General features: G+C 35.8%; 1 protein-coding gene across 1 annotated transcript in view; it reads right to left on the bottom strand.

Moving 5' to 3' along the window:
- The window catches only part of LOC138708135 (prestin-like), a 177,307-nt gene that overhangs the window by 10,611 nt on the left and 145,919 nt on the right, over nucleotides 1–20,777 (bottom strand). Inside the window, exons 5-9 of the mRNA XM_069838358.1 lie at nucleotides 17,935–18,099; nucleotides 15,049–15,153; nucleotides 8,738–8,871; nucleotides 4,204–4,366; nucleotides 1,161–1,337 (exon numbers count right to left, since the gene is read on the bottom strand). Of these exons, the coding sequence (XP_069694459.1) occupies nucleotides 1,161–1,337; nucleotides 4,204–4,366; nucleotides 8,738–8,871; nucleotides 15,049–15,153; nucleotides 17,935–18,099 (744 nt within the window). The remainder of the gene's footprint in view (nucleotides 1–1,160; nucleotides 1,338–4,203; nucleotides 4,367–8,737; nucleotides 8,872–15,048; nucleotides 15,154–17,934; nucleotides 18,100–20,777) is intronic.

The raw sequence follows: 20,777 nt of genomic DNA, 5'->3' as shown, positions 1-20,777 counted from the left end.
AAAGGAAGCTTTTAATAGAAAAAGGAGAATCTTCTGCAGATCTCTGGAGAAAGAACTAAGAAAGAGACTAGTGAAATGCTTTGCGTGGAGTGTGGCATTTTATGGGGAAGAAACATGGTCATTATGACGAAGTGAAGAGAAGTGACTAGGAGCATCTGAAATGTGGATATGGAGAAGTATGGAGCATGTGAAATGGACAGACAGAATAAGAAACGAAGCTGTGTTGGAAAGAGTGGGTGAAGGAAGAATAATGCTGAAACTGATCAGGAAGAGGAAAAGGAATTGACTGGTTCACTGGTTGAGAAGAAACTGCCTTCTGAAGGATGCACACACAACTCAATTTCAGAACACACTCTTTGACTCCACATTACACTACACAAACACACCCCCACAGGAAACAAAACAAAAGGCTCCAAGACCAGCAACAACCAGCTCTGAAGATGGCAAATAGCAGGCCAAAACATGTTAATCATGTATGGTAAAATTTAACACGAAAAGACATATAATTCATATTCCATTTGTTTACTTTTCAGGTATTCATTTTCACATTATTTTGCATTTAACAGACAAAAGACAAGAATGTTTTTTGTGATTATGGTTCTTTATTATAACGTCCATTGTAAACTCTTACAGCATCTGTTCAGAAATGGCAAGGTGGCTGGCCATATGGCTACAATTGAACAGTGATAGATTAATAATGGCTGGAGAAAGTACCGGTACTTAGAAAAATTCTACATTATACAAACCTCAGAATATTTACAGAAAATTAGAATATATTTTAGAGCAAAATCAATTGAACTTACTTCAGTCCAGTCCACTCACTAGGAAAGTGAACATGGAGTAAATGCTTCTATGTTTTTTATTTTATTTTATTGGGTTATTTTACGACGCTGTATCAACATCTAGGTTATTTAGCGTCTGAATGAAATGAAGGTGATAAAGCTGGTGAAATGAGTCCGGGGTCCAGCACCGAAAGTTACCCAGCATTTGCTCGTATTGGGTTGAGGGAAAACCCCGGAAAAAACCTCAACCACGTAACTTGCCCCGACCAGGATTCGAACCCGGGCCACCTGGTTTCACGGCCAGACGCGCTGACTTTTACTCCACAGGTGTGGACGCTTCTGTGTTGGTGTACAGAAAGTAGCAATATACATATTTACCCTAGGCAGCGGCTCGAAGAACGGTCCAATCCAAAGCATCACACAAAGTAGTATAGAGCAGGATATAAAACTGGTTAGCTGAGTCCTTCCTCCAACTGTCTCCTGTACAAGACTTCGTGACAGTGATGCCGTGATTGGCATGCAGGAGAAAAACGAAGCTACGATGTTGCTTGCTCCCTGTAAGAAAACATTCAACATGTTGGTCAGCTTCTAATGCTTTCACTTCAGGTAACTATGACTTTGCGGACAACTTTGGCAGAGTGAAAATTTTACACGGACCAGAAATCGTCGCCATCTCCTAAGTGAAATACAGGATTATTTAACATGCCGAAAAGGGAATCTGGCAACTCTGAATTTACTTCTCTTCTGAAGGAAAATTTGCTGAGATTCCATTTTGAATCTTGTGTACACCACTTTTAACACTTGAATATAATTAATTGATGAACTAGTGGACTTACCCGTGTTAAATATGTATTATTTGTCCGCCTTACAGCTGTTTCAGTGCTTCACGCACCATCATCAGAGCCTACTAGATTGCGGCGTCATCTCGAACTTCTCTGCCTGTTAGGAGGGTGTGTTTTATTGTTGGAAGGTGTTGAAGTGTGGAGTCAAATAGTGTGTGTGTACTGAAATTGATCTGTGTGTTGAGGATTTGATTGGGGTGTGTTTTAGAGTGTTTGTATATTTCGTATTTTTCTAGTGTGTTGAGTTTTTGGTTCTTGGGCTGTGTGTGTAGGATTTCCATGTCCGTATTTATGTTATTGTATGTATGGTTAGTATTGGTTATGTGATTGGCGTATGTAGATGTATTGTGTCCTCTGGTTATAGCTTTAATGTGTTCTTTGTAGCGTGTTTGGAATGATCTGCCTGTCTGTCCTATGTAGAACTTGTCGTAACTATTACATGTGAGTTTGTATACACCTGTGTGGTCGTATTGATTTGTTTGTGTTTTTTGTGTGTTGAGATGTCTTTGTAGTGTGTTTTCTGTTCTGTATGTTATGTTGTATTTCTGTTTTCTGAATGAAGATGCGATCTTATGTGTGCTTTTGTTTTCATATGTTAGTGTGATGTATTTCTTGTGTTCTTGTGTTTGTGTTGTGTTTTGTGTATTTACAAATAATACATATTTAACACGAGTAAGTCCACTAGTTCATCAATTAATTGCTGAGATTATTAACATAGGTAAAAGTCCATCAGTATTTTGCAGTAATATACTGAATTAGAAGATGACATCACCCTTAAGTCTATGGAACTGTGAAATTTCTAACTTCTACATTTTTAAATCAATTAATCTGAAACGTTTACTACACATTTCTTACAATGTGGACATGCAATACACAAATTTTCACTTTGATATTACAATTAGTTTACTTATAATTAAAATGTTGTTGTTTTTTTTAAATACTGAAATATAATTGCCCCAATTTTCAAATATTATAGATTTATTAATTTGTCCTACTGAATAATATCTGTAATATTGACAATTAATATTTGAGAAGAAAAATTCGCTCCGGCGCCAACACATATGCCTAACTTGGAGTCAGGCCACAAAGGGAATCATTGAAGGAGGAGGGTTCGGTTCGGTACTGTGGATTGAATTCGGCGTAGCTGAGTGGTCAGAGCGCTTGGTACGTAGAACCAAGGACTCGGGTTCGATCCCCAGTGCTGGAGCGAATATTTCTCCTCAAATATTAATTGCCAATTTTCAAAGTTTACATAATTTTTCTTTAAAATTATATTTAATTTATTCCTGATAGATGTACATAAAATATGACACATGCCTTTCGTATTTTTCCAATTACTCTTTGAGAAAAAAAAATTACCCTTTCAGTTGTTAATTTTTCAATTTTTCTAAACTTATCACAACTTCAACACATGGCGATTTGAATACTTTCAATAGCAGAAGAAAACACATGTGTCAGTGTACTTCACATGCTTATGTGGACTTCTGTGCAAAATTTCACTGAGATTTGAGAAACACTGCATTCATTAGAGCATTTTGAGTGTTACAAAATGTTGAAAATTGGAATATCGAGAAAACGAGTATCAAAGTACAGCATGTATATGATATGTACTAACGATATCCTTCCTTCCTATACAGGTCTATCACACACATTTTTCTCCGAAATAACAGTGCGAAATATGAACTGAATGAAAAGTAAAATTAGTCTGTCAGAATGACAGCTGAGTGTCAGTTTAAAAGGCTGCAGCTCCACATGCTCTGGTCCCTTTATATTCGTCCTGAGGAGCTTTAAATTGTCATAAGACCAAAATAAGCACAGATTTATAAAACTGAAACAACATTTTATTTTTGAAGTTAGAAACAAAATTTCAAAATTTAATGGATTTTTATTTATTTTTTCCGATTCATAGCTTTCATTGTTTTCCCCCGGTACTCTTCAGTTTCTCTCAATTTGTTCATTAAATTCTGTGTTGTTAAGTCAGATTATTTGTTGAATGCCAGGATAACTACCGGTATGTGAAATATAGCACGGAAATTTTTTACTTCTTCTTTGTAATACACATATCATAAAATGAAGATTCACCTTATCATTTGTAGTGCATTGCTACGAACTGAACTTAACTGCACTGAATGGAAGTCAGCTGTATATTAAAGCTCTAACCTTGACATCCCTTCAGCCTGTGTTATGTCTCCATACTACGCAAACCAAAACATTGCCATACTTGAGTCATGGAAAATGTACACACACTATCCTCGGCAATCACATTAAATCTAGAATAATAAAAAGTCAGTGGAATTTACTGGAGCAAAACTTTTTTAGTAATGCTCTCTGTTTGTACCTGCTATTGACATCGTAGCTTACATAATGCCTTCAGCCATTGAATAGTAGTGGAATCCCTCAGTTGTTCACAGAGTTGTAAAAAACAATAAATTCAACACAAAAATTCAAATTACAGGCTGCAATTTTCATCCTTGACCAGTTACTTAGGGTGTTTTAAATTATTGACTATTTATTGACCTCATGATGAACTGTTTTATTAAGTACGTTATTTCAAATGAAGCATTTTGATTTTACAATACCTGGGCAAGCAGTTCTTGGTTCGAGTCCACTTCATAATTATGCTTCTGCGCGAAGATAAGAGCCAATGACATAGCAATAGTATACGCAACCAATGTGATAGTGAGACTGTCCACCGCAACTGTTGGAAACAGACTGAATGGCGGAGGTGTTGGAATTGGCAACCTGGAAAGACATAATTGTGTCTATTAGTTAAAATTAAATTTATGCTCGACCATGCCGAAATGTAGTAATTATACACCTGGTAGCAGCCCTTTAATGGAACTCATTAAAGTACACCTATTCATTAAAGTTCAGGTGTTCCACCAATCAGAAAATACCATTGTAGCAATATGAAAGCGCAAGTATCGATTATTCTCGGATATGCATTCATTTCACCAGTTGCACAATAAATCACCTATATTTGAAATAAAGTCAGTTCTGTTACTATAATAATTAGCGTTAATTGTAAATAATATTCAAATAAATTCAATTTGTCATCTCGTTTTTCAATGTCTAATTCAATTTTAAGGTTATATCAATATTAACGTTCATTTTACTGTCTAGATTATATCAAGGTTAATGACATTTGTTCCTCGGAAAAAATCAATACTTTCGCGTCTGCGCACATCTCACAATTTACGAGGTATTGCACAAGGTCAGTTCCACTCCTCAGTCAGATAAGAATAACATGAATACTTATGAATAATTTCAAGTTAGAAATATGGTCGAGCATAAAAAGTCTTATGAAACTTGACTATAATGGTAATTAAGATGTTTGTATGAAAATTATGAAACTCGCTTGCGCTCGTTTCATAAACATACTCGCATCTTAATTACTACCATTACAGGCTCGTTGGATAATGTACTATTACATGTTACCATAAAAAATAAGGACAAACGGCAATTTTCTATAAAAAAGAAGAGGAGAAATTGTGTGCTCTCAAAACAGGACAATCCTGATTAATCGGGGAATTTTGAAGTTTGTTTATATTTGAGTAAAACAAGCATGCAACTACAATTTGGAACTTCACTTTAAGCCGTTGGAATGCACATGTTGTGCATTATAAAGAAAGCAAAAATGATTTTAAAAAGTGAGTGGTTTGGTTCAAGGGAATATAGTTTATGCGTTTTATTCTGTCTTTCCAATGTTTATGACCTAATAATTCAGAATTGGGGTTTCTTGAATTACGGCAGTATTTAGTCATTTTCCTTTTTTTTTAACGAAACTATCTTTTTACGCACTGAGTGAGTTATTTGGAATCTGTTTGGTATGATATGAATATTGTTTTGTTACAGTACCTCCTCATACTCATACTCTTTCACAATAGCACTGCCAATACTCTGGAATTCGTTACCTGCTAGCATCAGGGACTGTCGAAATAAAATTGAATTCAGACGCAAACTTACTAGGCACTTGGTCAGTAATTGAGACTCGTTCAGACATGGTTTCTTGTAAATAGTTCTCTTAATCTACCACAAAATATTTCAATATCCGGTAATTTCATCACTATAGAATTTTGTTATTCTTGGTTCAATTTGTAATTCAGTAAATAAAACATGTTCTTTGTTCTTAACTTCAATGATAAAATGTCTAGCTTTCATTAATCAGTTAATCTTGTCGTACTTTAATTTTTATTGTAATTGTAATTGTAAATTTAATATTAATTGTAATTTTATTCTTCATATTATAGTTGTAATCCCATGGTAGAGGGGCAGAGAAGGCCTGACGGTCTTATCTCTACCAGGCAGTGGCGGTTTCTCGGGGGAGGGAAGGGAGGAACGTCCTCCTCACATATTTCTTCTTTTGAAAGTAAATACCAAATGAAATACTGGGTGTTCATTTCAAAGTGTGTCATGACGTCACTGTTGTGAGTCAGCGATTTGAAGCGAGTTTCAGCTTTTAAGTCAGAGAAGTTGCCTATTAATGAAGGCGTTCAATCTGAACTTGAGAACGTGTACGGTATAACTTGAATGTCGTAGCAACAGATGGCGGTCTGTAAAGTCTGTGTGCTACCATAACCTCTTTCGAACTGTGGTTTTCGCGGGCAAGTCGTACGCAGGGTATTTGTTATCATCGATTGCGTACAGCAACATTCCACAACACAAATCAAAATGCTCCGTGTCCATGTTGACCGTTCAAGTTAATGTCAACAAATACGTAAGTAATCGTCTTAACCCTCTCCCCATATCCCGACAGTAAGAAAAAAAACTCACTTCAGTACTTGTTTCCAAACAGTTCACATTCTTGCCACTACTGGCACTACCGTACGTATCGGTAAGTAATCTTCAGAATGAACGCCGTACTTGCTAGGCAACTTCTCTCGCATTTAGGTAATACGCCTTTGCGGAAGTGTAGGAAGATTGCATTCTCTAGGCTCATCAGATAGCCACATGACGACATACAGCGAGCCATGACACATTTTGAACTGAACACCCAGTATATGCCTTGAAATTCGAGGAAGATTCGATAATTTTTAAGTTCACAGCTATAAGATAACCTCGGTTGATCGACTTTAAACGACGCGTAATCATGTGCTGCTAGAAAAGTGTGAGAAAGATGCGAGATTGTTTGTGTGGAGGAAAGTCAATCCTTTCCTCCTTTACTGCAGTTAACACACATAGACAACAGCGCACTAACGGCGAGAAACAGAAGCAGCGTTTTAAAGCAAGTAAATGAACGGAGAGGGAGGAGATCCTCCTCTGAATCAGCGCATGGGCGGGAAATAGAAACCGACTGGTCGTGCAGCAAAGCTCGCTACTGCTGCCATCTAACGATGTTGCATTCAACCAGACTATAACACAAGGAGGAGGCACAATAAAAACAGTTTTAATGCAAAGCTATGAAAGATACCATATAAACTTTTCTTTTAATTATAAAACAAAATATATTATTCATTGCACTTTATATAAGCTACTATTCATGGTTTGAAACTTTCGAAGATATCTGAAAGTTGATGTTAGATTTATAACAAAGAAGAAGTAGTTCTACGTTAGTATCGCAGATCTTTTTGGCCCCTGAAATTTACTTCCATTCATTGTCTACTAGACAGGACAACAGCCAAGCTGTCAGTTTTGTACAAATATGTTTGAAATTGAAATTACTCCAAACTACATTATTTTTAACATAAAAAATTAATCGGTCACCTGGAGCTTTGCACAATAATGATAATATGACCAGAGTGGTATGACTTTACGAGAACTGACATTCTTCAAAAGCATGTGATACTGAACTTGTAAAATGTACATGTGGCAACACAGACCACGTGAATGGGTGCAGTGTTCTCGCTTTCCTAACAGAATATTTCCCATTCCCACTTCCGTAAAACGGTCCTGGTTATGTGTTAGTAGCTAGTCTCTACCAACATGTGTGATGCTGTAGTGTGCGCCAAAAATGCTGCGAGTTTGTGAATTTCCTTGTAATTGTCAGTGGCGTAGCATGAAATTTTGAGTAGGGGAAGCTAACTCAAGTTATCTTTCATGCAATATGAGAAAACGTATTACAAAAATGCAGTCTTAAAATAAATAGTAGTCAATTTCAAGTCAGCAGTCGAAGATTGGTTGGAACATCGTAAGTAACACGAATAAGGCATGATCTCAAATGATACGTAATAAAATATGATTTCACGGTTTACACATATCTCTAACAAATAGACAAGTGTACGTATAACATTAGCTCACTCCCTGTCATACTTAGAGAAATCACAGTATTAACTTAGTATCATTACGTAAGTATGCGTCTGTCTTTTGGTTGTGTCCTTCATTGACAGCAAGGGAGTCGGTCATTTGTTTTTTAAATCACACTTTTGTTCGTAAGTCAGTTTTGATAATACAATTGTCCTAAAAAAATTCAAGTAAATTGGTGTCAGGAACTGTTATTTCGCTCATTATTTATTATATTAGCCACAATGCACACTAACACTTCAACTGAACATAACTAGACGAAAAGGGATAACTCGGAAACTATTTATTTTAAATGTTAAAGCTAGCTTCTTTGCGAGCCTTGCGACTAGGGTAGCTTAGGAAGGGATGGAAAATCTGCGGGGTGGATTACACAGAAGAAACCGGTCTGCTTGGAAGCTGGTGTGTGCAGGCTTCTTGTTTACTGCTGCATCACAAATCATCCTGAGCTGCCGCATCACAATATTTAATGCGTAAATATAAATTCTATTAAAATTGATAAATAATGTTCTTCATAAACTGCAGGTTTATTATGAAATTATTATTAACTGGGGAAGCTAAGCTTTTTAGCTTACATTGACGCTACGCCACTGGTAATTGTTAATTTTCGCAATTATTCAACAATGGATGGAAGTGAAAACATATTTTGGACAATTTAGGAAACTCAGTTTACAAGAACAGATTATTGCTATACAAAAGAGAAGGTCAACCCTAACACTATCTCTGATCTTACAAGTATGCAGGTAGGCTAATTTGTAGCATGTTTCTCTCAAGAATGTGTCATTTTGCTCTGTTAACTTCTTTCCTCCTCTTAAGAAATATGCAGGAGCCGCCACTGCTACCAGGTTAAATAAATAAATACCAAATACTACTTACCCAGTTGGAATATCGCCCACAGGTTTAAGATTATATTCCTCTTCCAAGCCGCAGTATGTAGATATTAATGTTCCAGTTACGACCACAATTAACTCGATTGGAATTGGTATCACGGAATGCTTTCTCACTATAGGCTGTCAATAGGAACAATACATGTATTCATAAACGTAATAAAGCTTTAGGAAAACAGAAAAAAAAATTTTTGATGGAAAGAAATTGCATGTACATGAAAAGGCAGAATAGAATGCTTTTAAAACGGGATTAACGTGGAGTGATAACAGATTTTTGTGTTTGGGTGTCGTGTCATAGATACAGAAACACAAAATGTCGGCATCACCATTAGGAGTGGTAAGAAGAGGGGAATCTATCTGCTGGATTTCGGAGACTTTTTTGGTGAAGAAGCCAACAGACAACTGTAGTTATTGCAAGTTATCTTGAACTTCCTGAGCGGGGACAGAGGGGCAGAGGGAAGGAAGCGCGTAACGTGGGTGCAGCCAACTGAGTTGTTTGCGCATGCTCCGCATCATAATCTCTTGTCAAGAAACATAGAGCTATTTCCTTCACTGCGTACCAGTAGTGTTAACATGGAGCAGCAATCACAGGGTAGTAATTATGGCGAAATCACACCACCGCGGAGAAAAAGTAACGCTGTTATCCACAGCAGAGAAAGAGAAATTATCGCAAATATAAGTGTTGCAATGAGGAAAAATTAAACAAATGTTTGCTGGAACCTCTTGATAAGGAATCTGAGAGAGCAGCTAAATACTCTGGCAAAAGTATTAGTTCTGTGAAGAGAATTAAGAATAATATTGAATTACAACCGAATGAACCTCACACTACTCCAGAAAAGAATAGGTATGTAATGATAAGAAATTATTGCTATAATAGTTATGTACAATAGTGTGTATACTGTGAGCGACATAGTGAATTACTGTTGTAAGTTATTATTTTGTTGTAGTTCTGCAAAACATATTGTTTCATTCCAGAATTAGGACTTGTGTACAGTTGAAGTGGATGACTGATAAACATGTCATTCAGGATACAATCGAAGAATTCTATCTTGTTCAGAACGTAGTACCTACGATTAAGAAGATAATTCCGAATGAATGATGCCATTGACGAAATAATAATTCATTTTGGACCAAGCGATGATGGAAGCAATGATAGGGATATGGATTGTGTATAATTGTAAATTAATGTAAATTCAAATAATGAGCCTGTAAAATAGTTATAAGAATATGTACCGGTACATATCAGCTGTAGATGTAAGTCATGTAGGCCTATATAATGTATAGAAATAGCTGTAGCAACTCCGCCATTGCCGGTCCCCAGCCTGGATGAGAGAGGAGGAGTGTACACACGATTATATTCAAATACTTACTCATTACAGGTTAATTAAAACCTGCTACGAAACCATGTTCTCCTCTCAAAACCGGAGTGTCGTGAGATGACGATGTCCGTATTGAACCAAGTTCTTTTACAGTAGAGAGCCGTAAAGTGAAAGAATCAACATTTTCTGAAAAGAGTCACGTTACCCGAGGGAGGGGCATCTTTGCCGTGCCGTTACATTGATGAGTACAAGCCGTACTGAGCAGTTCGAAAGACAGACTTAGGGGATGTAAGGTTCAAGATAAGTTGCAAAAACAGTACAGTACTTTCTCTGATGAAGATGATGACAATGATGTTGATGATATTACATAACTCTGAAATGCTGATATTTCTGTATATCTTTGACACGGTGCACAAATACATAAACCTTGCGTCACATTGAATCACTGCGAAAGTAATCAAACCACGTTTGGTAAATATGGAATGTGAGCATATACACTTTCATAGAATTAAGAGTGACAAAACTTTCTAGAATTCAGTAATGTACTGTAATCTGAAATCATTTAGTCCAAAATTAAAATACACTCAGGGACAAAAAAAACCGGACACTTTAATATTTGCTGGTATTTTGCAAAACATTATCTTCTCATACAATATTATGGTAGCCATCTGTTGTTATGGAGACGTGTATGCATTGTTGATTGTTTTTTGTTTTATAAACAAGCCATTACAACCAAATATTCCAATTTTGCTTTCGGAGTCTCAGCTATAACAATTTTGTCTCAACCATTTTGTGCTTCATTATCGTTATCATTCGTTATTTCTTTATTTTTACATTTTCTGAGTTTAAGTGGGGTTGTAACATTTGTCTTAAAACAAGATGCGACCTGAAGATGTGGCTCGAGCTGTAGCCCTTTACGATGATGGACGCAGTGTACGTTACATTGCAAATGTTATGAATATGGCTAGAAGCACAACCCATGATGCCATAAAACGGTATAGAGAGACCCTAGAATATACTACAAGACCAGGTTCGGGTCGTCCAAGAGCTACAAATCCAAATGAAGACAGGTATATGGTGTTGAGAGTTCTTAGGGAGCGCAACCTGCCAGGTACTAGTGTAGCCCAGCAATTTGTTAACATGCATGGACGCCCAATTTCGGCCAAAAAGGTTAGAAGGAGGTTGAAAGCAAGTGGACTGATATCAAGTAGACCTGCAACTGGTCCCAGACTTATCAGGATGCATCGAGTTGAACGACTGCGTTTTGCAAATGATCACAGGGATTGGAGAAATGGACAGTGAAGCTGTGTTCTGTTCACCGATGAGTCCCGTTTCAATCTGTGCTCACCTGATAGACGTGAAAGAGTTTGGAGAAGGAGGGGAGAACGATTTTCACAGTGTTGCATTTCCGAAAATATGCCGTATGGAGGTGGTGGAGTGATGGTTTGGGCAGGAGTGTGTACGGGTGCTTGTACAGAGTTGGTTTTTGTTGAAAATGGTAGACTAACAGCTGATAGGTATATAAATAAATGTTTGGCTGATCATGTTGTGCCATTTGGCCAATTTGTAGGCGATAATTTTGTTTTAATGCATGATAATGCAAGGCCGCATATTGCCCATGTGGTCGGAGATTATCTCCAAGAAGTGGGAATCCATGTTCTTCCATGGCCAGCAAGGAGTCCAGACATGAATCCAATTGAACACGTGTGGGACATGCTGGGGCGGTGTGTTAAGAATAGACGACCGAGACCAGAATCGTTACAAGAGTTGAGGCGAGCACTTGGCGAAGAATGGGAACTTATTCCACAAGAAGACATTGCTAACCAAATTGAGAGCATGCCAAGACGTATGGATGCAGTTATTCAAGCCAGAGGGGGTAATACCCGTTACTAAAAAGAGTTTGTAATGTTTAAGGCACCATAAAATGAAAAAACAGTTAGACCAAACGATGCCATAGTTATACGCCCTTTGCAATTTTTTGTAAATTTTCTCATCAGAGACTTTTTTTTTTTTTCAAATGTTGTCGTATAAGGTGCTAAATGGAACATTATTTTGTATAAATGGGTTTTGTTTCATTTTGAAATAATTGGCAACAAAATACAAGCAAATATAAAAGTGTCCGGTTTTTTTTTGTCCCTGAGTGTATTTATATTTATATATATGTTAAATAGACAATTTGTACAATAGCAAATCAAGACGAATATCCATTCTACAGGAATTTATTTATAAATCTTTTCTACTGATGCGATATTTTATGTCCTGACTACTAAGCGCATCACAGTCGGTGGAACCTGTACTTCAACTACGCCCCCCCCCCCCTTGTTCTCCATCAGTTCATGTCTGAACCTATTCCCTGATGGTCTTATGGCAGTATACATTGATTCACGAAGGTGGTTAGAGAGTTGACTCTAGAATAACACGTTTTTACTGTGCAAATATTATTTTAAATTTAAATCTCGTCGTGTTCATGCAGAAATTATTCAGATATTTCTGATCAATTGCCAACCTTTCCAGAACTTCAATTATTTATGATATCGTATAAAAATTTCTATCTACTGGTTCAGTGCAAAACATAAAACACGAGCAAAAGCGCATAATTTTAACGGAGGAAAAATTAGATGAAATTATCACAAATCTCTTGAACATACATCAACAAAATCACAAAATTTACAAAACAAAATGTTCACAATTAGAATAAATTAAGGAAAACAAACATTAGAAATGAAATCAGAAACATTACAATGGCCGTACTTAATCGTGTCAATCAAAATGTGTTTTTCCAATAAATTGCGTGTTTAGTTGAGGGAGGATGACATTTCTAGAATCTTTTATAAGGTAAGATTTTATACAAGATTTAGGAAGTGAATTTGAAGTATGGGTGCCATGACTTGCGGCATTCTCAGTAGTCAAAACGTAAAACACGTCGTGAGTGGACAAGTTTTATATAGAAAGAAAGCCCTGTATTTACCATCGAATTTATTGTGCTTTTCGTATTTTGTGGCCATAATAACTTATTGAGATAATTTCATCTTATTGCCACTCAACTCATTACTAATCTATGAAAATTGAAAATTATGGATATTAGTAGTAAGTAGTGCTGTCATGGAGACCATACGGGGCCACACATCGTATGGGAACCTACAATTTTTTTAATTAATCGTATGGGGAAAAGAAAATTTTGTCTGTATGGAGCCATATGGCATATAGGTGCCTAAGTTTTGTATGCGGAGATCTGTACAGATCTTAGATCATCTCTTGCTGTTCCTAATGTATTTTGTTTGATGTTCGTAAAAAATTTGTCAATCTCTACAGCATTGGAATCCAGAATTATATAAAATAATGATTGAAAAACAAGAAGTGCTGCAAATACACACTCCAAGATTCATCGAGACAAGTGTGCATCTACGATGGGGATACATGGTGTATTCTTTAAATCAGGCTTGTTGTACAGTTAAAATGTAAAGGAAAACAATTCCCTTACTTCTTTTTTTAGTGTATATGTACACCTTTACATACAAAAAATTTTGTTTTGTATAATTTTGCTCTGTAAAATTTTTATACAATTGAGAATGGTACCAGAAAGAGAATGAAGTGAACAGATCCCTTGAAATTATGTTTAAATAGTTTTTAAAAATTATTTTGTTTATAATTTTGACATGCAACTTGAAACATTATAGCTCATGCAGTTTTTAAGATAGAGCCACAGTTTTTTTCACTGTTTTATAGCTAAAACTATTCTTTAGTGCCTGACATAGAGCTATTTTTTATTTTTATTGACATTAATTAAATATTACCATATATATAACTTACAATAATATTTTATGTTGCATAAAACATGTAAAAAATCCATAGATAAAAATTATTAATTATATTAATGTTATTTTACTTATTGTCAGGCACTGGGGGACATTTCAAGCTTCACAATGACACCAATATCTTCTTGGTATTACCATATTTGACTGAGATATCATGTTTGAACGAATTAAATATTCTAAAATTACTATTTACAGGAAATGAGCCACAAACGTTCAGAGCCTAGAAGACTGCATCATCATATGTCACCCCTTAAGCAGCTTCATGTCGGTCCAGTTTCAGCTTCTTTCTGCCTCTCAAATACCTCCGCCTTGTTTTAACTTCAGGTGTTGAATGTTTTTTTTTGGCATGTTTGTCCCTATTTCCATTGATGCAACAAATCCTGCGATGGTGTTTGTCCCAGGGTTTATGCCCATCCTCCTCAGAATTGTAATTTGTACTTTTGGATTCTTATTAAAATGACGTACAACATCACTGACACACAAATTTACAGTTTTATGACTAACAGTAAAAGATTATAAATTACTTCATTATGTAAAAACGTGTTTTCAATCTAATGATCATGCCCAGATATCTATGCATCTATTTCGGGACTAGAAAAAAGTTTATTTTACAAGCAATGCTGGATGAGGGGATTGACTGCTATGAAGATCACTACAAAATTAAGTGACCGTGGCTGATGACGCAGCATTTTGGAAAATGGGACTTATCTGAAAAACCATAAGGCAAAAATCGAAAATTCTTATATCAAATTAAAGAGGAGAAAATTCTCTATTAAAATAGTTATATTTTGAAAATTCTAATTTTTCATCATTTTTTGCGTTTTGTGGGTGTACATATACCTTAATATTAAAAAATCATTAAATGACAGTCGTAGAGATAGAGAGATGAGAGTAAAATATATTTCAAGAGAGAAAACAAGGGGTGGGGCGTATGTCCAAGAGAAAAATTACCATGACAGCACTGGTAGTAAGCATATGTAGCATATTATATGAGTGCAACATAACGCTCATCAATGCAAAATAACACACAGTCATTTTATTTTGATATTGAGCGTAAGAAAACTAATACTGTAGTTTCGAATGTTAATGAAAATTTAATTCATTACACTGTTACAAGTAATTTAAAATAAAATGTGAAAATCATAATAATGATAGGTTATACAAACCTTTAAGATTTCGTTGTTAATAAGCAACACACTTATAGTTATTACAGACACCACTAGAGCAGCCAGATTCACTGTTTCAATGTTCTTGAACATATCAATCCAAATCTGGAAAAAAAAAAAAAATCAGTTGTGTTATATTCTTAAGTCTGAATGACAAACAGTAAATTAGGTTTTAGTGATTTCATTTTTACATGTGAATTTTCAAAGTTGATGCAAAAAGAGAGAAAGAGAGAGAGAGAGAGAGGGGTATGTGATAGGGGATTTAAGAAAAACCCAACATCTTGAAACCTCTAAGGTAGGTGTCCCTGATATGGGCATGCTAAGGTTTGAGAATTTTTCTAGCCGCCATTTTGAAAAAAATGTAAACCACTATTTTCTTACTCGTTCTCAGTCTAATGGACTTTCTTAAAACAATTTTCTTTCCTCATAAAAATAGCTTTAATTGTCCAAAAAGTCCCAAATTCCAAAAGTCTACCTACTGGCCATATCAGGAACATGTGCACATGATATGGCCACCCTTGTTCCATGTTCTATAAATCGTGATTGTTTTCTGTTTGATAGCGCAGTTGTGCTAAAATTAAATAATTTTGGTGTAAAATGAATAAACTTGACACTTAGTAATCTTTTTTATAATTCAAAAGTGTAGTCAAAACAGGTTTTTTAATAAAAAATTAAGTTGTTTTTCTTAAAATACAAAATTTTTGCGTAATCCCAGCTATAAGGCATGTAAAGTTGTCAGGTGAAAAAATAAAAGTGAAATGAACTTGATATGGCCATGGTGCATTTGATATGGCCATATCAGGAGCAGGTAAGCTTTCACGAAAATCGTTTGATTATGAACAACTCGTAAAAGATACGCCATCAACGACAACACCAATCAACAGAACATTAAAAACTGAATGGAGTACTATGGTTTTCATGAACAAGTCTTTGAAAAACATGCATAAAACAAAGGAGTCTTACCAGAGAAAAATAAGAAGAGGTCACATGAAAACCGCAAAACAGGCAACTGACGCCATATTGCTCAACCTGACTGGATGGAAAACGATCAAGTGACATACCAGGATGCCCTTTCACTGGATGCTGCTGCAATTTAGCAGATTTTTTGGTTAACTAACTCAAAATAGCGGGGTGGTCATATCAGGAACATGGCCATAACAGGAGCACCCACCTTATATTCGAATTAAAGTAACAAAATAAAGCGTGTTTACTTTCTTTAATACTGTACTGTAGACTATTTTATTTGACTCTCATGTATAGTACACAAGGTGAATCAACATGTTGTCTCAAATCTACGTAGCATATAGAATGGTCCATATACAACGATATCGAATGAAAACCATTGGTCTGGGAAATAATCCTGAGTCAATACAAGTCTATGAATGTTAGGAAGTGCATTATGGACAACATACCAAAGAAGTAAGTGTATTTTTGTATATACCGGTATTTATTCAATTATCCGGCAAAATCTCGTATCTGGAACTAGCCTGGTCTCTTTGGTGCCGGTTAAGAGGGATTCTACTTTATGTCTCTCAATAAACGACGATTCTTCTACAGTGAAATTTTATATGCACTTATAGCAAAAATAAATAATAATAATAATAATAATGATAATAATAATAATAATAATAATAATAATAATAATAATTGTTAGTTGGGAGACCTGAGGGGAAAAAGACCTTTGGCGAGGCCGAGATGTAGATGGGAGGACAATACTAAAATGGATTTGAAGGAGTTGGGATAAGATGCTAAGGACTGGAATAATCTTGCTCAGAATTGGAACTGATGGCAGGCTTATGTGAGAACGGCAATGAACCTTCGAGTTTTGTAAAAGCCATTTGTAAGTAAGTAAGCAATAATAATAATAATAATAATAATAATAATAATAATAATAATAATTATAATAATAATAATGTCTGCTTTCGAAAAAGCTGAAAATAAGAATTTACAAAAACAATTATATTACCGGTTGTTGTGTATGGTTGTGGAACTTGGACTCTCATTTTGAGAGAGGAATAGAAGTTAAGGGTGTTCGAGAATAAAGTGCTTAGAAAAATATTTGGGGTTAAGAGGGATGAAGTTACAGGAGAATGGAGAAAGTTACACAACGCAGAACTGCACGCATTGTATTCTTCACCTAACATAATTATTTACTTACGGCGAAATGAGTTAGTTACCCAACTTTTGCTCATATATTGGGTTGAGGGAAAACCCCGGATAAACATCAAACAGGTAACTTGCCGCGACCAGGAATCGAACCTTAGCCACCTGGTTTCGCTGCCAGATGCGCTAACCTTTACTCCACAGGTGTGGACCAGGTGCTAGTTAACCATAGCAGTTGGTAAAGCGTCGTAAAATAACCAATTACAAACATTTCATCATATGAACTTGAGTTTTAACTGAAGCAAAAGATCGCGTTTATTATTTATGTTTATTAATATTTTTCAAATGCTCTTTTATATTTTGTTACATATTTTTTTTAATGGATGGGTGCTTTGATCCCAAAACAACGGCATACGCATGGCTTTGTCTGAGAGACTGGTTTTGTAAGAAGAATTTATTGTACCCAGTGTGTATTATGTCGTTTTGACAGCGTGAAGACAGAGTACACAGTTGCAAACTTCAGAACGGCGCAGCATGGAATCCCAACATTAAACGACGCGTAACATCAGAAAACAAACAGCTGACGAAGGAAGGTTTGAGTGTAGAATGTGATGCATAACTTCCAGGAGATACCTCAATTTTAATATCCCTTTGTAAAAAACTTCTCACTTATGTTTGTGTATTTTATGACTGTTTGGTGTACAGTCTTCTTGTTTTATCCTTATTTCCACGTACATACATGCATTCTGATTAAAATTGTAATATTTTTTTCAAGCTACTTACGAATCCTACGTTGAAGGGTCCTTCAAACTTGCCAACTTTCAAACCAAGTAAGTCCTTGATTTGTGACGTCAGGACATGAATTGCGGCTCCAAAAGTGAAACCATTGATCAAGGTGTCAGACAGCAAGGTGCATAAAATGCCCAGTCGGAATATGTACATGATGAGCTGTAAAAGGTTTACATAGTTATTGTAGCGTAAAGGCTGGTTCACAATAAACCGGGAACGGAAACGGCAACGAGAACGGAAATAATATTAAAATAAATGTATTTAACAATATTTTTGTTCTCGTTCACGTTATCGTTTCCGTTCCCGGTTTATTGTGAACCAGCCTTAAGGAATTATGACTTAATGAACCTCACAGTTCACGCCTTTTTGATTACAGTACTCTTTCATTCATAGTGTTCTGCCCAAGGGCAGGTCTTTCACTGCAAACCCAGCTTTCTCCAATCTTTCCTATTTTCTGCTTTTCTCTTAGTCTCCGCATATGATCCATATATTTCACAATATTTTCTCAGTATCCGATACAGCTATAAGACATTTATGTCATTGCTACTAGTTACAGTTTACAATGTGGAAATAAATCCATAAAATATTATACTATTAAAACTTACTTAAATGTGAATTCATTGTAAAAAGTTAAGAGTTATAATGGAGTTTTTACTTTCATGATAATATATGAAATGAGTGTAATAGTACATTATGCAACGAGCCTATAATGGTAGTAATTAAGACGCGAGAATGTTTGTTTATGAAACGAGCGCAAGCGAGTTTCATAATTTTCATACGAGCGTCTTACTTACCATTATAGGCAAGTTTCATACGATTTTTATGCTCGACCATATTTCTAACTTGAAATTATTCAGAAGTATTCATGTTATGGTTATGTAAGTGAGGAGTGGAACTGACCTGAATTGTGAGATGTGCGCAGACGCGAAAGTATTGATTTTTTCCGAAACACGAATGTCGTTGACCTTGATATAATCTAGAGAATAGCATGAAGATTAGGCTTGATATAACCTGGAAATTGATTTAGAATTGAGAAACGAGATGACAAATTGAATTTATTTGAATATTATTTACAATTAACGCTAATTATTATAGTAACAGAACATAACCTTCTGCGACAGTATTGGATTTCAAGCTTCCGTGACTTTTCGCTAATTGTCTTTCGATTGCATATCCGAGAATAATCGATACTTGCGGTTTTATAATGATACATTCAGTACAAAGGTGATTTTTCATTGGCTAAACAACTGAATTATAATGAATAGGTGTACTTTAATGAGATTTATTAAAGGGCTACTACCAAGTGTATAATTACTACATTTCGGCATGGTCGAACATAAAATTAGTTATGTGAATTAGACATTAATGAGGGAAATAGAGTAAGGGAAAAACAGTCATTGTGTAGATAAGAACAAGACAGATCTTTACCAAAATAGACTTCATGAGCGAAGAAAAGCCATTGAAGACAAAAAGGTTGGCAGGATCTAGAGTAGGTACAACAGATTTTACATAAGTACCTAGAGTCTTAAGAGAGTGGGAGGAGAACTTGAGAGGGAAGTGGGATCGAGGAAGAGAACAATAAGCAAATGTAAGTTGAGGCAGAATAAGACAAATTAAAAACCGAAAAAGAAACAAAAAGAATTAAAATGAGAAGACGAAAGTGAAATGTATGGAAACGAAAACTAGAGCAGTGAGGATGTAAGCTAGAGAAATGAGGAGGAAAACAAAGGAGGAAAATGAAAACGAGAGACCAGGACGAAAACGAAGATGACAGAAAAAAAACGCGAGAAGAATAAGAGAGAAGAAAGAAGAAATGAAGACGAAAATGAAGGTGACAGAAAGATAAACGTAGAATAAAACGGAAATAAAGACGAAAATGAAAGAGGTGACAGAAACGAAGGTGGCGAAAACGAAGAAGGTAAGGCGAAAACGAAGAAGGTGAGACAAAAACGAAGTAAAATGAAGACGAAAACTGAGAGATGGACACGGAAACAAAGAAGGTGAAGACGAAAACGTAGTAGGTGAAGATGAAAACGTAGGATTTGAAGACGAAAACATAGTAGGTGAAGACGAAAACGTAGTAGGTGAAGATGAAAACATAGTAGGTGAAGATGAAAACGTAAGAGGTGAAGATGAAAACATAGTAGGTGAAGATGAAAACGTAGGAGGTGAAGACGAAAACATAGTAGGTGAAGATGAAAACGTAGGAGGTGAAGACGAAAACACAGTAGGTGAAGATGAAAACGTAAGAGGTGAAGACGAAAACGTAGTAGGTGAAGATGAAAACGTAGGAGGTGAAGACGAAAACGTAGTAGGTGAAGACGAAGACTAAGGTGACGAAAATGAAAGTTAAGAAGTAAACGTAGGAGGTTAAGACGAAAACATAGGAGGTGAAGACGAAAACTAAGAAGGTAACGAAAATGGAGGTGAAGAAGAAATTTAAGAAGGCGACGAATATGGAGGTGAATACGAAAACGAAGGAAATGAAGACCTCGACGCAGAAAATGGAGACAAAAACTAAGAGATGAATCGAAAACGAATAGGTGAAGACAAAAACGAGGAGGTGAAGGCGAAACCGAAGTGGTGAAAACGAAAATGAAATGGTGAATACGAAAACGAAATAGTGAAGACAAAACGAAGGTTATAAAGACGAAAACGAAGGTTATAAAGACGAAAACGAAGGAGGTGAAGACAAGAACAAAGGAGAAGAAAACGAAAAACAAGGAGACGAAGATGAAAACGAAGATGTGGAGACGAAAACGAAGGCGACGCAGGCAAGGTGAAAGAAGCTGTTTAAGACGGAAAAGAAGGTGAAGACGAAAACGAAATGGTGAAAA

Source organism: Periplaneta americana, chromosome 10, assembly GCF_040183065.1.
Source record: "Periplaneta americana isolate PAMFEO1 chromosome 10, P.americana_PAMFEO1_priV1, whole genome shotgun sequence".
Classification (NCBI taxonomy): Eukaryota; Metazoa; Arthropoda; class Insecta; order Blattodea; family Blattidae; genus Periplaneta; species Periplaneta americana.
The sequence above is the reverse complement of the archived record's forward strand: the minus strand, read 5'-3'. Positions and strand labels throughout refer to the sequence as shown.